At 31.5% G+C, this 15,588-nt stretch overlaps 3 protein-coding genes across 3 annotated transcripts; 2 read left to right on the forward strand and 1 right to left on the reverse strand.

The window, feature by feature from the left end:
- The first annotated feature begins 13 nt into the window (after nt 1-13).
- On the forward strand, nt 14-7,772 carry BicD (Microtubule-associated protein Bicaudal D). Its single transcript, XM_076402880.1, has 6 exons — nt 14-369; nt 589-1,237; nt 2,306-2,992; nt 4,790-5,017; nt 5,077-5,328; nt 5,388-7,772. The coding sequence occupies exons 1-6, from the start codon at nt 166-168 to the stop codon at nt 5,639-5,641; spliced, it is 2,274 nt and encodes a 757-aa protein (XP_076258995.1). The 5' UTR covers nt 14-165; the 3' UTR covers nt 5,642-7,772.
- Nucleotides 7,773-8,662: 890 nt separating this feature from the next.
- Yif1 (Yip1d-interacting factor 1) lies at nt 8,663-10,226 on the reverse strand. The gene is made up of 5 exons (XM_076404071.1): nt 10,073-10,226; nt 9,862-9,993; nt 9,617-9,810; nt 9,428-9,568; nt 8,663-9,373 (listed from the first exon to the last, which is right to left on the reverse strand). The coding sequence occupies exons 1-5, from the start codon at nt 10,104-10,106 to the stop codon at nt 8,807-8,809; spliced, it is 1,068 nt and encodes a 355-aa protein (XP_076260186.1). The 5' UTR covers nt 10,107-10,226; the 3' UTR covers nt 8,663-8,806.
- Nucleotides 10,227-10,715: 489 nt separating this feature from the next.
- On the forward strand, nt 10,716-14,774 carry Rchy1 (Ring finger and CHY zinc finger domain containing 1). The gene is made up of 6 exons (XM_076402882.1): nt 10,716-11,074; nt 11,472-11,633; nt 11,685-11,840; nt 11,896-12,174; nt 13,475-13,568; nt 13,626-14,774. The coding sequence occupies exons 1-6, from the start codon at nt 10,979-10,981 to the stop codon at nt 13,757-13,759; spliced, it is 921 nt and encodes a 306-aa protein (XP_076258997.1). The 5' UTR covers nt 10,716-10,978; the 3' UTR covers nt 13,760-14,774.
- Nucleotides 14,775-15,588: the final 814 nt, after the last annotated feature.

The following is a 15,588-nucleotide window of genomic DNA, read 5'->3' on the forward strand; positions in this document are numbered from 1 at the left end:
TTGTAGGTTGCCTACTCTCAGCTCTATATGTTAAGCTTGACGTTTAGGCTAATTCAAGCTTACATGTCACAATTTACAATGACGTTTGACTGTTTTGACCAGCTCTTAAAAAGTATTTAATATTTTTATTGAAAAACATCTTATATCGACAGCGTTGTGTCCGCAATGGCTGCAGCGACAGACAGTGAGTTGCTAAAAAGCGAAATCGAGCGTTTAACGAGGGAACTTGATCAGACAATTAGCGAACAAGTTCAATCTGCTCAATACGGTCTGGTGCTCCTCGAAGAAAAAAAAGAGCTGCAACAGAAATGTGACGATTTCGAAGCTTTATACGAAGTTACGAAGCACGAGCTGCACATAACTCAGGAGGTGAGTGTTTTTAATATATGCGAAAATGTAATTAGCCTTAGGCCTATTATATCCTGTCATGATGTCATTTGAAATGCAACATATGACAATGATAATAGAATTTTTAATTTTTATTGATTAAGCTCCCCATTTCATATTTCCCAAAGGTGTGATAGTTTTATTGATTAAATTTAATAGGTAAAGAGGATTTAATTTTACAGGAGTTTTGTTACATTTTAGGCTCTAGCCAAATTTCAGTCTAGTCACAAAGTCACCACCAAAACAGGTATAGAAACTGAAGAGTCCCTTTTACATGAATCAGCAGTGAGAGAAACTTCTCTTTATTCCCAAATCGTCGATCTTGAAAATGAAAATAAACAGCTACGACATGAACTTGATAGAGTTACAGCAGAAAGAGATCGAATGCTTCAAGAAAATAGTGATATGGGCAAAGACAAGGACGATAGAGGCATGGAGTGTAAACGACTTCGCGCCGAACTTCGCGAAATCAAATTCAGGGAAAACCGATTGATATCGGACTATTCAGAATTAGAAGAAGAAAACATCGCTTTACAGAAGCAGGTGTCTGCATTGAAGAGTTCACAGGTGGAGTTTGAAAGTTTGAAACACGAAATCCGACGTTTGCATGAGGAAATGGACTTGCTCAACTTACAAGTTGAGGAGCTTACAAATTTGAAGAAAATCGCTGAGAAACATATGGAAGAAGCTCTTGAATCTCTCCAAAGTGAACGGGAAGCCAAATATGCATTAAAAAAGGAACTAGACCAACAAATTAATAGAGAATCATTTTATAATATCAACAATTTGGCTTATAGCATAAGAGGGATAACAGAAGAAACTGTTTTAGGCAGTGATGGCGAAGAAGAAGGTGAGTTTATAATAATCATGAGGGGGTTGAACTTAAATCTTAACACTGTTTTAGTTTTTTATTTTAAATATATTAATTATAAACATGAAGTGATTGCTATAATATATGTAAATTGAAACAAACCTCATTATAATGGCATTTTAAGCATTGCACATACCTGTTTTGCAGCAAGGTAGAGTTTTTCTCAATATATTGTTATATCTTCTATAGAATGAGTTGGGGAACAAGTAATTTTCGTTTTTATGTTTTTCAAAGCAAATTCATATATAGTTCTAGCACTAATCAATCATATGTCATTGCAATCAATAAACTTTTATGACTTTTTTGGTAAAACCATAATTCTGAGAGCAAAAAAAAACAAGTGATTTTCACAAGCCTAAGAAATTACCTTCTGGCCTAATTTTGTTTACATATTTTCATTGTTCAAGTCTGTGAAAATATGACCTTAAAAGTACTTTGTGAATTACCCGTTAACGTGTAAAGAGCATCAACATTTTTAATTAAATTTAAAACTATTAATTTTAAACTAAAATCCTAGCTCGGCTACTGAAGTCTGTTGTCTATCTGAAGTCTCATGAAAACTACCTTATTATTAATACTAATCCTTACTACATCAATGTTAGTGGTCAGAAATACAAAATTATTAAATTTTATATAGAAATATAGATACGCAAATTTTATACTGTACACTTTCAACAAAGTAAATTGTAAAGATTATGAACTTCATGAGAAGGACATTTAGCCCATAAGCTGATCACTGTAAAATACGGTAACACCCAGATTAAGTACTTTGAAAATATGATTTTCTGATACTTTAAAGTTAGTTGCTGCTCTCTTAGCAAAATGGATATCCGAAAATTCTTATTTAGTAAGTACTATTATATGACTTAGACAGCCTGAAACTTGATTTGCAACTGAACTGTAACTTTAATTTTGAATTGTTTGCGCATTGCAGCTTTAAAAACTTAAAATTCCTATATCTAGACTACCCTGTTAAGATACGAGTTTGATTTTCTCTTAGAATCTGATATTTTGGTATATCCTTCTAAGGCATTAAAATACTTCCAGGTCTTAAACATATCGAAGCGAGCTTATCTAGTGGTAACGTATCGGAATTAACTTCGCCTGATGATAAACACGTTGATTTGTTCTCTGAAGTTCATTTGAATGAGCTGAAAAAATTGGAGAAACAATTAGAAGCATTGGAAAAGGAGAAATTGTCTTTGACGCAAACGCTCAGAGACAATCAAAATTTGGTCGAAAAGAGTCAAGGCGAGCTTCAAGTCTTTGTTGCCAGGTTGACGCAGTTAGCAGCGCATGTGGACTCCCTTCAACATCTATCTCATAACTATGATAAAGTACTTCAAAAACCATCAGAGGAAGCTAGCAAACTCATTGGACAATATCATCAATGGTTCAAACTGTCCAATAAGGAGGTGGAACAACTAAAGCACGACATCAAAGAGCTGGAGAAATTAACGAACGTTTCGGATGCCACCCTAACATTAAGAAGCGAAATTACAAACTTGAAAAACAAACTCTTGGACACAGAACAGAAGCAAATGGATATGGAGGGTGACTTCAAATTACTGAGAGAATTCGCGACAGAGGCAGGCACCTCCTTAGATGAAACTCAAAACAACTTACAGACTGTCACTGAAGAATTGGCTCAGTTGTACCATCATGTTTGCACGGTGAATGGACAAACGCCAACTAGAGTCGTACTGGATCATGAAAAAGAGGGAATGACTCCAAGTAAGTATCCTTATTTTCCATACTTTTATACCATTCATGCATAATTGCTTACTAGAAGTTTTTTTTATTAAAATGTATTATACCATGAATCTGAGGCTCAAAATGATTAGCTACATTTAATTAAAACTACGTAAAATTAAAGGCGTTTTAGATAACACATTTCTATGCTCTATATATTTCTTAAATAAACACAGCTCACCCTCCCTAACGATCGTGATCTAAAAATGAACGTTGTTAACCCAAAATAATAGAAAGGTAAAGTGATGAGCACGATATGATGTTAATTAAATTTCTTTTAATAGCATGAAATCGTTAGTGTTTTAATATGTTTTTCTAACGATCTCAAAAAATATATATGTTATATATGTATGAGTAAGAAGTTTAATTAATCGAAAGAAGGAATTGGTGGCCGAGTTTTATTAATTAAATGTAATGCTATTGAATCTAGGATAACCTATTCAAAAATATCCTCTTATATTCATTAGGATCGTGATTAATGTCGCTTTTAACTTAAATAGTATGCTTTTAATATTAGATAGCTTTTTATTTCTAATGAATAAGTCGATCAGTTTCTGTCCCGGTTTTATTTTATTTGTTGACACAATTTCCTTCACCCCTTCCTCTTATTGGTTTTTTCTTATTTTATCCTCCTCTATTCCTATCACCAACAAATCCTGCTTTACATCGTCCATCTTGGTTATTTTTTTATGTTGGCGTCCACCCTGGTATTACATTTGCAATTTTCCTTTGGTCACTTCTCGTCCCATCATACAACCACTGTACTCTCTGTCATATCTGTTTGCTTATATCATTTTTTATTTTTAATATTCTAATATTCTATTCTTAGGTTTTGTTCTACTTGTTTTTTGATTACTATCGCTTCTATACCATACATTATCATTAGTCTTATTAATGAATTATATATTCTTATTTTTGCCCTTTTGAGATATACTTACTTTTTAACTATTCTTTATTTACGTCTATATAAATAAATAAATAAAGGTCTGGTTTGTGTGATTTTATAGTCTTTTATCCCTATTTTTCTGCCCCCATTTCGTGATGTTATAATTCCTAAATATTTGTAGTTACTATCATATGTTTTAGCATAAATTACATATAGCATTGGTTGGTATTTCATTTACAAACCTGCATTGTTAATACCCCTTTTTAATTTAGTTTCTTGATGTAGCCTTCTCTATATAGCTGTGTTATTTTTCTGCTGATCTCTTCTTTTCGTATTTCTTTATTGAGTACTGTGTTTTTGGTTTTGTCACACATTTTTGTCATTTTCTATTCATTTTACTGTTAGGCTCTTTGTTTTACTTCCGTAAATGTAATTTATGTTGTTTTTCCTTCCCGTAATCGTTTCATGCTCAAGAATTCTTTATAGTATTCATCCAAGATTATTTTATTTTTCCCGGTTTATTTTTAATTCCCGTTCTATATTTATACATTTTCCCGATATGTTACTAACTACAACGGTGACAAAAATAAGGCTCTTCGCGGTATCGATTTAACGTTCCGAATATCTACCATAGGTCAAACAGGCAAATTATTAAGGAAGTGTTAACAAAGAATTGTATATATAAACTTATATTTTCCGATGGATTTTTTTATCAGCCTTACTTTTGATTCCACTTTTTTAACTTATTTGTTTTTTCTTCAGATGCTTTTTTATATTCCTCATGATCTAATAAAGATATATAGCAAAGAAAATACAGAACGTTGAAGGAACGTCAGAAATGGATTTCTTAACTAATTAGGATGTAATATATATTTAATAACGTATTGTTCCAGTGACGGAAACTGTTCCATTAATTGGCGAAATGAGCAAATTGGAATTACTAAGGAGTAGGTTAAAGAGCGATATTCCTTTACACGATCTGGAATCTTTGAATGATACAGCGACTCTTGCTCGTAATGTATGCACCGTCGTGGACCAAATCAAACATCTACGCACTGCTATAGAAAATACCATCGAGCTCTCCAAAGGAAAGAGAGATAAATCTGATGCCTCCTATGAATGTAAGCTATTTTTCAATTAAGCGTTTTATAACTAGATATGTTCATTCCTATATTTTCAGCTAAAGATGAGAACAGCGAGGAAATTCAAGAGCTACAAGAACAGGTCATCAGATTAAAGAGCTTATTATCCACCAAGAGGGAACAAATTGCCACTTTAAGAACCGTCCTGAAATCTAACAAAAACACCGCCGAAGTTGCTCTTACCAACTTGAAGAGCAAATACGAGAATGAAAAGACTATAGTTTCGGAGACCATGATGAAGCTAAGGAACGAGCTGAGACTCCTGAAAGAAGATGCGGCGACATTCTCCAGTAAATATACGATAATGCCGGTTGTTGGCTTGAATGAAGTCTAAAACGTTCTGTTGCAGGTTTACGAGCAATGTTCGCAGCTAGGTGCGAGGAGTACGTGACCCAAGTGGACGAACTCCAACAACAACTCACCGCCGCCGAAGATGAAAAGAAAACGTTGAATCAGCTGTTAAGACTGGCCGTCCAACAGAAGCTCTCGCTCACGCAGCGCCTGGAGGAGTTGGAAGTCGACAGGGAGATGAGGAACGCTAGGAGGCCTAACAACCGCAACTTCCAAAGGCAGGGTCGCTCCAACAGGGAAAACTTATTTTAGCCAAGGTCAAGACCTAGACCTGTCCTCTATGCCGTCACTTTTATCATGTCTTTTTTCAAGATTTAGTCGTGCTGATAGGTTCGAGGTTTAGGTAGTTTACATAGATGGTGATGGAATCTAGCATTTATCTTATGTCCAATGTAGAATACTTTTGAGTGCCCTGAGAGTTTCGGACACACTTGCCAAGCATAAACCGGGTCAATAGTGAAGGTGGGATTTTGTTAAGTTTGCGTTGGTGATATAGGGGGTGTCCTTAAACTATGGTATATTTAAACCAACATCCAGTGGATCACAGGGTAGTTAGGAAACGATAATATCATTTTTAAAATGGTACCAAGAGATTTTCATCATTTGGCTCTTTTTATGAATCTAGACATCCCTGCATAGTAAATGAGTTCAAAGAATTGTTTAATTTTTCAATATATAATGTTCTTATTCTTTCTTGGGTGAGATTTCTCAGAGGGAGTATTGTGAATGTTTGTGGCAGTGGCGCCCCCCACGTGAATTCAATATCCCGTGTTCTCATTTAATGAGGTCTTTGAAGTGATGTAAGCATGAAGGTGTTCGTCGTAAGGAAAAGTAGTGATAATTTAAAATTGCAAACTGTACTTTAGATAACTCTTTTGCTATTAGATATTACCACTTTCTGTTTGAAAAAAATCTCCATTTTCATATTGAGTTAATAAGGAATGGCTAATACAATTAATATATCAATAATTTTAAAAAATAATAAAACATAAACTGATTGTGATATTTAAAATTTAACTTGTATTTGGGTCGACATTTTCGGAAAAAATATTGATGCTGTTTGGACTCAATCGGATCGCGATGCCAGTCCAGTTGTGCTTCCAAGATTCTCGTCTTTGTATTACAAAGGTTTTAAATTCGGATTTTGCATTATATTTACGGAGGCAATATTTGTCTCTTGAGCTCGTTGGTTTATTTTTTTTAAGAATGTTGAATTCTACTAGGCAACTATTATAGTCTTTTAATTTATTTAAGTTGGTGGCAGTGCATTGTTTTGGTAGTTTCATGTTGAATGCGCTGCGCTACACGGTTGCAATATTATTGAAAAATATTTATATTTTACTTTGTACTCTTCTTTTTATAGTCTGTATTTATTGTTAAATTGACTACTTAATTAGTTTTAACCGTAGGTCCAAGTCAGTACTATAGATGACGAGTTTGAATACGTCCAGGTAAAAATATATCTCATTGCTGTTTTGGTGCTCTATGAAATTGTTTTTGTTTTTTTTTATCGTGTTACACAAGTTAAGTGTATCCAAAATTTTCATCTGTAGTAAATGCAGTTGAAGCTTTTGCAATTAAGATCAGTTTAGGCCTATTATTTATGTGGAAAATTAATTGTTTACATCACATGAACTAATTTCTTGATTGTAATTGTACACAGTTCAACTGCTCTTTGTAGACCATTTAGAACCATATTTATAAGTAATAAAAATAGGATGTTACTTAACCATTTAGATATAATTAAAATATATGGTGTGAAATTGATTAAAAAAAATGAAATCGATTTTTGGTAGTCAAACAAATGTTGAAAGAAGACGAACTTCGACCGAACGTCACATGATTGCGGTCGTAATTTGCTTTGACATCGCACCAAAAAAAAAACAAAACAAAAAAATTGCGGAATTTGTTTAAATAGATGATGATCTATTTAGGCAGATTATGTGTAATAGTTATAACTTAAAAAGAAAAATCGATGTCTAATTACTTTCAGAGAAAATTTTTCATGATGCTCATCCACCCATCTCGATCAAAAGTGTTTCCTTGAAAAGATAAACTATTTAATTTTCCGCCGGTTCGAGTCCACGATTCTCGTTTATTAATCCCTTCATTTCCGAGCCTTCTGGACCGCGGAAATTCCCGTCCTTTTTTAATATGATCGCGTGTTAAATTCGTGTCAAAGACATTTTTAAGGAAACTCATATAACTTCATCCATCCATTTGTTTATAGATAAATTTTAAAAAAGGATATTTGATCTGTGTTTCTTATAGTTTTTATTGATATTTAACGTTGTTACTTATAACCTCTACATTTCTGCTTAAATGTGGTTAATGTTACTTAATTGTACCTAATATTTTTAATAAAATCGATATATACACGAAATTGATTTCTTGTTTTTATTAAGTGATCATTTAAATCTTTCCATAGCTCTGTAAACCAGTACACAGAAATAGTTCCCAACTAAATGGCTCACTTGTTTTACTTAACATTAATCAAGCTATTGTTCCAAAATTAATATTAAGGAACAGTTTTTGCTTTATCTTATAAACTGGATATAAACAGACGTTTGCAAAGGCTGGAATACAACCACATTCCTGCTTTTTAATGCCCAGAATGATTTTTATCGTTCAAACTGCAAGTCACAATTAGCAATATAAAAAAAAGGTGTTTGATTTATCATATTACGACTATATATTAATTTCTTATAAATAAGTCTTAATGAATCGGAATATGTTTGAAAATAAGGCTATATAACTAGTGATTGATTTAATTGTTATAACACAGTATGTTCGATTGTTATTAAAAGCATTCGTCAGACGCACATCTACGCTCATTAAATGTAGGCATGTCTTCTATATTGTTTGTGGTAGATAATACTTGATATTAGAGCTTGATTTAATTGCCTAAATTGAATACATATTGAGGAATCCAGGGTTTCCATCCACTAAATGATGTTATAATAAAACAACCTCAAATAACGTTTTTCTAAACTTCAATAGTCTTAACAAGTTTTGTACATTATATGAATTATCTTTACGTTGTTAAAATATCAAGTTATATGTTTGTGTTAAATGCTATCTCTCACAGCATCACTTAAAAGCATTTTATCGCTTTATTCCGTTGACTGTTTGTCTTACATTTTTAAGCGATTTGGAATAAACTTGCCAAAATTAGACATGTCATTGAATGTGAAATATTTTGTTCGTCAATTTACTCTTTTTAAGGGTTTTATCAACATTTATCTTTATGTAAAAATATGAAAAACAAAATAATCAAAATATAAATACAATTTATTTCTATAAAAAATGTCCAAAAAGGAATTTTACATGAGACTTAAAGTTAGTTGCGGCATTAACAATAAACAGATCAGACAAATAAATATTGTTCTATCAATAAACGAAATTATTAAAGCATAATTAGACAGCCGTGGTTGGCAACAAATGGAAGGACAACCACCAGGACAGCAATGGTTGCATCGCTGCTACGAATAGTAAAAAATATAATCTCCTCTTGTGACCAGTTGTATGACCAGAATCATAATAAGAATTATCTTTGGCTCCATGCTCAGCCAGGACTTGCACCTTTAAACTCCTAACCAAAAAGAAAGCTAACGCCAGATTGGTGTAAATTAAGGCCAAATAAAACCCTCCCTTTCCTCCCAATAAACTAAATAAAATGCTAAATATGGTACCCACAAATTTGTATCCAGAATAAGCTAAAAGATCTAAAGTTTTTAGACTGGTTTCAACTTGTATTACATAGAGGGTACAACTATATACAGCTAACTCAACAACACACCAAGCCAATGCTGATGATGCAGTTATGCCAATATGTTCGGGAGTAAATTTATCTTGCATGCCAAGTACTAAACCTGCAATTAAAATATAAGTTATATAAGCCATTGAGGGGATGTACAAGTCTGGAGCGTTTATTTCAAACCGTGGCTGGACAGGTCCATCCTGTTCATATTTTACGGACCAATCCTAAAATTAGTCAATTATTACAATTTTAAAAATACTCTTTAGGTATGTCCTTACTGAATGGGTGAATGGAAAAAACAACAATACGAGTTTTTTCAAAACATATTTGGTATCAACTGCAAAGTAGTATTTCAATTTACTAACTGGTACATATTTCTCCATCTCTTGTTTGATTATAGTTTTTCCTGCTCCTGCCAACTAAAACATACATTTTGATATTTGTTTTAATTGCTTCAAATTACAAACCTGTTGTCCATATTGCATTGCCATATCTTGCACTACAGGCTGACCCAACATGGATAAATTTGCTGATACAGCAAAAGAGTTTTGATAAGGTTGTTGCTGGGGATTAAAATTCGGTCTAGGATTATTTCCAGGTACATGGTTAGGGATATTTCCAAAATTTTGTGAGTTATATTGTGGGGCAGTTCCAAAACCATCTGAAAAACGTATATACTTTCTTTAAAGGTATACATTAATGACTTCGTTACCTTGAGGATAGACTCCTGTTGGGATATCAGGACCAACATTTGGGTAAATATTTGACTGAGAATTAGCGTTTTCATATGGATTGTATCCCATCGCGTTTACATCACTCACCCTCTTAACTTTTCTTCCCAAAGCTGTGTTACAAAAAGAAAAACATAGGTTACGTCAGTAGATATTGGTTTTATTTAAGATAGAGCAAAAAACAAAACTTACACGGTCGTGGGCCTGTATTTGCGTTAAAGTGCATTTTGTTTTCGTTATATATAATTTAGAGATATATGACTACAACACTTTGAAAACACGTCACTTGTATTTTCAAAAATTATTTTCAGTGGCTCCTGTTAAAAAGGCGTATTTTTAAAGGGAGTTATAAATATTAGAGATGCCGAAAAAATATCGATACATAGATATCGATATTTTTGGCAAATATTTTTTTGACCGATATATCAATATTTTTTTAAGCCAATATTATTCGATATTTTTTCAAAAAAATCAATTATATTTTTATTTTTTACTATTATTGTTTTTGTATTTTTTTCACATATTTTTTTTCTCCGATATATCGATATTTTTTTAAAAATCTTGAAAAATGCATCGATATTTTAAACAATATCGATTTTTTTTTGGTGGCCGTCAGCCGAATTAAATATTTAATAAAATTAATTTAAAAAAATATTTACGTATTAAATAATTACGAGGCTACTTATAATAAAAATATAGTATTTAATGCAAATCAATTTATTTTAACAGTATATTATATACTTTAACAGTACAGGTACTGTAACATTTTAAATATCTATTAATGTTGGATTAATACGAAAGACGTGTTTTTGGACACTACCGTCTATTTACGTTTAATATGTCAAAAATCAGCTGCATGTCAAAACCTTTCGGAATATGAAACTCGTATTTCTGTTCTGTCATTGCCATACTCTTCCGTCGCGGATGGCGAGTTGTTAAGTAAATTTATTCGCGACCAATTATCGAGTGGAATTATTCAATAAAATTATTCTATTTATTCAACCAATTTGTGCGGGATCAACGTCTCGCAATTTACATATATAGGTTGCAAATAGCACTTTTCAATTCAGCGCAGTTTACGAAAACCCAAACAACAAAATGGATTTAGTGGCTACACCAGGAGCTGAGGGCCCACCAGAGGAAGCGATTAAAGTTTTCGGTTGTGCTCATTACAAACGAAAATCAAAATTTGTGGTGAGTTCTCACGATGCATTGTTTGGTTCCAATTAAATTATATGGTCATATGATTAATAAAGTTCGTGATATTTTTAGCCTATACAATACTTTAAAAAATTGGCCCTTATTCAATACTTTTAATTTCGGAATATACTATTTTTTCTAAAATAACTTTGTAGTCACTGATTTTTAATAACAAGCGATCATGACACTAACGCATGTTTTCAAAACCTTAATATAGACAACAGTTAATTTGTATTAATGTGGTGATAAAACTTTATTGAATTCTTAAGTTCATTCAGTATGGTATTCTATATGGGAAATATGGCATTATTGTGATGAGACTGGAATTTTAAAGAAGATTGAACAATCGGTTTTCGGGTAATATTTAATTTTATTGTTGCCTTTGTTGTAGACACCTTGTTGTAAAAAAGTTTATACATGCAGATTTTGCCATGATGAAAAAGAGGATCATACCATTAATAGAAAAGCTGTTACGGAGTTAATTTGTACATTATGTGATACTAGACAACCTGTTCAAGCTGAATGCCGAAATTGTAGAATAAGATTTGGGAAGGTACTGGTATTTCTTAACAAATTTTGTATATATTTAATAATATTATTTTAGTATGTTTGTTTGGAATGCAATTTATTTGATGATGAGGAGAAAAATCAATTCCATTGTCATGGTTGTGGAATTTGTCGTATTGGAGGAGCTCAGAGATTTTTTCATTGCGAAAAATGCAATATGTGCTTGCCTGTACAATTGAAAAATGGACATAAGGTATGTTTATACCTAATATATTATTATGTTGTCAAATTCAAATGTAACATTTAAGTGTGTGGAAAATGTTTCGAGGGCAAACTGCCCAGTGTGCTTGGAAGATATTCATACTTCAAGAATTCCTTGTCACATACCAATGTGTGGTCATCTCTTACACCGTACCTGTTTTGAGCAGCTGTTACAAGCAGGTCATTATGCCTGTCCAATTTGTCAAACTTCATTGATGGATATGACCCAGTTGTGGAAATACTTGGATCAACAAGTGGACAATACACCAATGCCTCCTGAGTACAAGGATTATATTGTTCATATATTGTGTAAAGATTGCCACAAAGTGAGTAGATATCAAATTATAAATAACTTGGGTGTAATAATAAAGAATCTGGTTTGTTTCAACATATAATTGTGGTATCCGTGACCTGATTTTTTTTTGTCAATTAAATCAATGAAGTTGAAAATGTGTGCGAGGACAGAATAAATTCATAAAACTCTTAATAATTTTTTATTTTTAAAATTATGCCTGATATTTTTTTCTTTATTTGAGAAAGTTTTGGTAAAGACCTATGCTTTATTGACTTAACTTGATAAGAAGATAGTCTTGTTTTTTAATGGTTTTTATATTAAAAATCATTAATTTTTCCTGATAATAGGAGTAATTAATTTCATTTTAAATAATACAGTTAGCCAAGATATTGTGTGTTTATCAGTTGTTATCTGAAATAGCCTGGAGAACTTTTGCTTATCAATAATACAAAGATGGAAGAAAAGTAATTTCAGTTTATATTTTTTGATTTTGTAGTAATTTTGATTTTTATCAATGTTATATTTTGCGCCGTTTTCATTCAATTTAATTCCATTTTGTTTTTGTAAAAACATAATTTCGTGATTATAAAACTTCTGAAATTACTCGCCAAAAAAAGTGCACCAAGTAATTTTTTAAAGCCTCCTTTAAAGCCATGCATCAACGTCTCAATTTTTGCCGGGTTACTAAGGGTGTGAGTGTCTTTCCTTTTGATAAATTACATTAGTTGTTGGCGATAGATAGTCTAACCATTAATAGGTTTGCCTAGGTATGAGCAGTTTACTGTGGACGTTCTCCCTCGCGTTATATTGTCAAATGTGATTCAGTTTTCATTGTCTTTAATCATTTATTTAAAAATGATCAATTTTTCGATATTATCAGTTTTTTCTATGGTTAATATCAAAAACTTTTCATTCACGTTAAAACGGAAAGAAGTGGCGAAAGAAACGACACTACCGATTCAATTCCATCTTGAAATAAATGCAAACAATGCGAAATGTGCAAGCATTTAGATTAAAGTCGCTATTTATATATTCCAAATATTTCGTGATTCTTTCCATATAGTAAATAGTATAATGTTTAGAGCTATAAAATTGCCATTTTATTTGTTGATGGAGAATATCTGGTTTCAGCAAAACTCTCCTAATGGCTATATTCAGAAGAGGCTTGGAAAAAAGGCGAATTAGCTCCTATATTAGATTAGAGTTTGAAATGTATATGGATAAATTTCCTTTCGAAAACATAAAAAACGGGAACTTCTTTTTCGCCCACCCGTTTTATCAACTAATTTAAGTGTAAACTGTAGGTTGAAATTATCAATATCTTTTTTAAGGAATGTACTGTACAATTTCACGTGGTCGGCTTCAAATGTGGTCATTGCGGATCGTACAATACTTGTCGCATTAAAGGACCTATCAATTCGAATGGTAACATACGCCTTCCAGAACATCAATGACATTGTATTAAAAGCTCATTTTTTTCAGCTTCAGTTGTTTTTCGTAATGGCGGTCTACCAGACGTGGACGGTGAGGGCAGCAACTCAGGTAACAACAACAACAATGTGGAGAACAATCAGGCAGATATCCAGGCTCCAAATCAGAATGTCTCGGCTCAGTAACATTTAATCACACTCTCATTAGTTACATTTCTGTTTTGCTCTTTTGTTATTTTTATGCTCTTGATGCTGTTCAAACCGTTCGAAAGCCTGATCAAATTCTGACTCTAGTAGAAAGAAATACTAATTTTTATAATTGAAGGGCGTGCGATGTTGCCATTTTAGTTATTTTTAAAGTGTTTGGTGTTAATATGTTGGTGATTATATAAAATATTAGTATAATCAGTTCGTTAGTTTTTATAGGCAATTAATACACTTAGTAATTATTCTATTATTAAAAATTTTTAAACTAATTCACTTGATTTTCTATTACTTTTGTACATATTACTTTATACATTTAGTATTTTAGGGAATTAAATCCTCTAAAATATAGAATTTTAAAAATATAGTAGGCTGTGTCGCCACCTTCAATTATAAAAACAACTTATTTAGTAAAAGTAATTGAAACTAATGAGAGGAATGTTTTAGGAATAACTTTGATGACTCGTTCCTAATCTTTAGCATTTAATTGTTTTTTCTATATTTCGTGAATTGATTTTACACAAATTGGTTATGTAAAGTGTAGGTTTTTAGTGAATTATGGTAGCTAAAATAGCATCTGACTGTATTATATATTTCTCATATAACTGAAATTTAAAACTTTTTTTGATGCTATAATGTTTATGGTAACTATCAAACTGTCATTTCTTCTTGAAATATTGAGAAAATTATTTTCTTTTACTTAAGAAAAAGCTGATGGTGAAATGGCCACACTGGTTTTCCTTGTTATTTTTATATATATTTATAGATATATACGGATGTGTAAATTATATTAACTTTTTTATGAGCGTATATTATGCTGAATATTTTTCTTCTAAGTAACCAGACAGTCTGTATTTAAAAAAAGCAAATTTAGATGATTCTGTGCAGATTCCTTGAGATTATATTGGTACAATAGTATGTGTTTGCTTATTGTGCAATGATTTAGTTGTTGGATATATTTGTGCCAAAATGTTTATTAATAAAAAATTGGGAGAAATGGTGTATTTTTTAATGAGATTTGATTGCATATCCTTTTTATTCCGATTGATTTAGCATTAAACACATTTTGAAATAAACATTACGGCTGCTATATGTTGTACACAACGTAGCATTCTTGAAATTCGATTTACTCTCTATTCTTATGAATATCATTTTCCTATACATAACAAAAGCAGTCTAATGTATTTTAAAAGCTTGTTTGTAGTTTAGATGTAAATAATTCAAAGTATAGAAAAAAAAGGTTGCAGAAAGTTAGTTGGTTCATTAACGTTTTCTGAAAATGTTCATTTCTTGATACATATGTTAAAACATTCAAACAATAATCGTTATATTTTTATGTACTCTTATCAAAAGGTTAAATGATAAATTCCATTAATTTTAATAATATGAGAACAACTAATTTATAGAAATATATATATAATCAATATAGTCCCTAATCCTTTATTCCTCTGCTTTTACTGCTATTACTCCTTGGTTAATGCGAATAAATTAGTTTTTGTCAAACCACAAAATAAATAAAATTAAATCCATAGAGTAATCTATGATTAAATGATTAAATCTATGATTAATTGATTTCTCTATGATTAAATCTTATTATCAGTTTTCTAAATTATTCATGCTATAAAAAATAGAATGATATTAAAGCTATAAGTAACATAAATACAGTTAATTTAAATTTAAATTTTTGTTATACGCGACATCTATAGCTCAACCGTTAAATTAATTCTATATTCAAAAAGTTGACTACCTTTTTGATAAACAACTTAATTGAAATATTTGTTTATGTTTCAACATAAGCAATAATAATACGG

This window comes from Rhynchophorus ferrugineus, unplaced genomic scaffold, assembly GCF_030347505.1.
Source record: "Rhynchophorus ferrugineus isolate W39M unplaced genomic scaffold, kcgeb_rfMv2 rfM4, whole genome shotgun sequence".
NCBI classification, from domain to species: Eukaryota; Metazoa; Arthropoda; class Insecta; order Coleoptera; family Curculionidae; genus Rhynchophorus; species Rhynchophorus ferrugineus.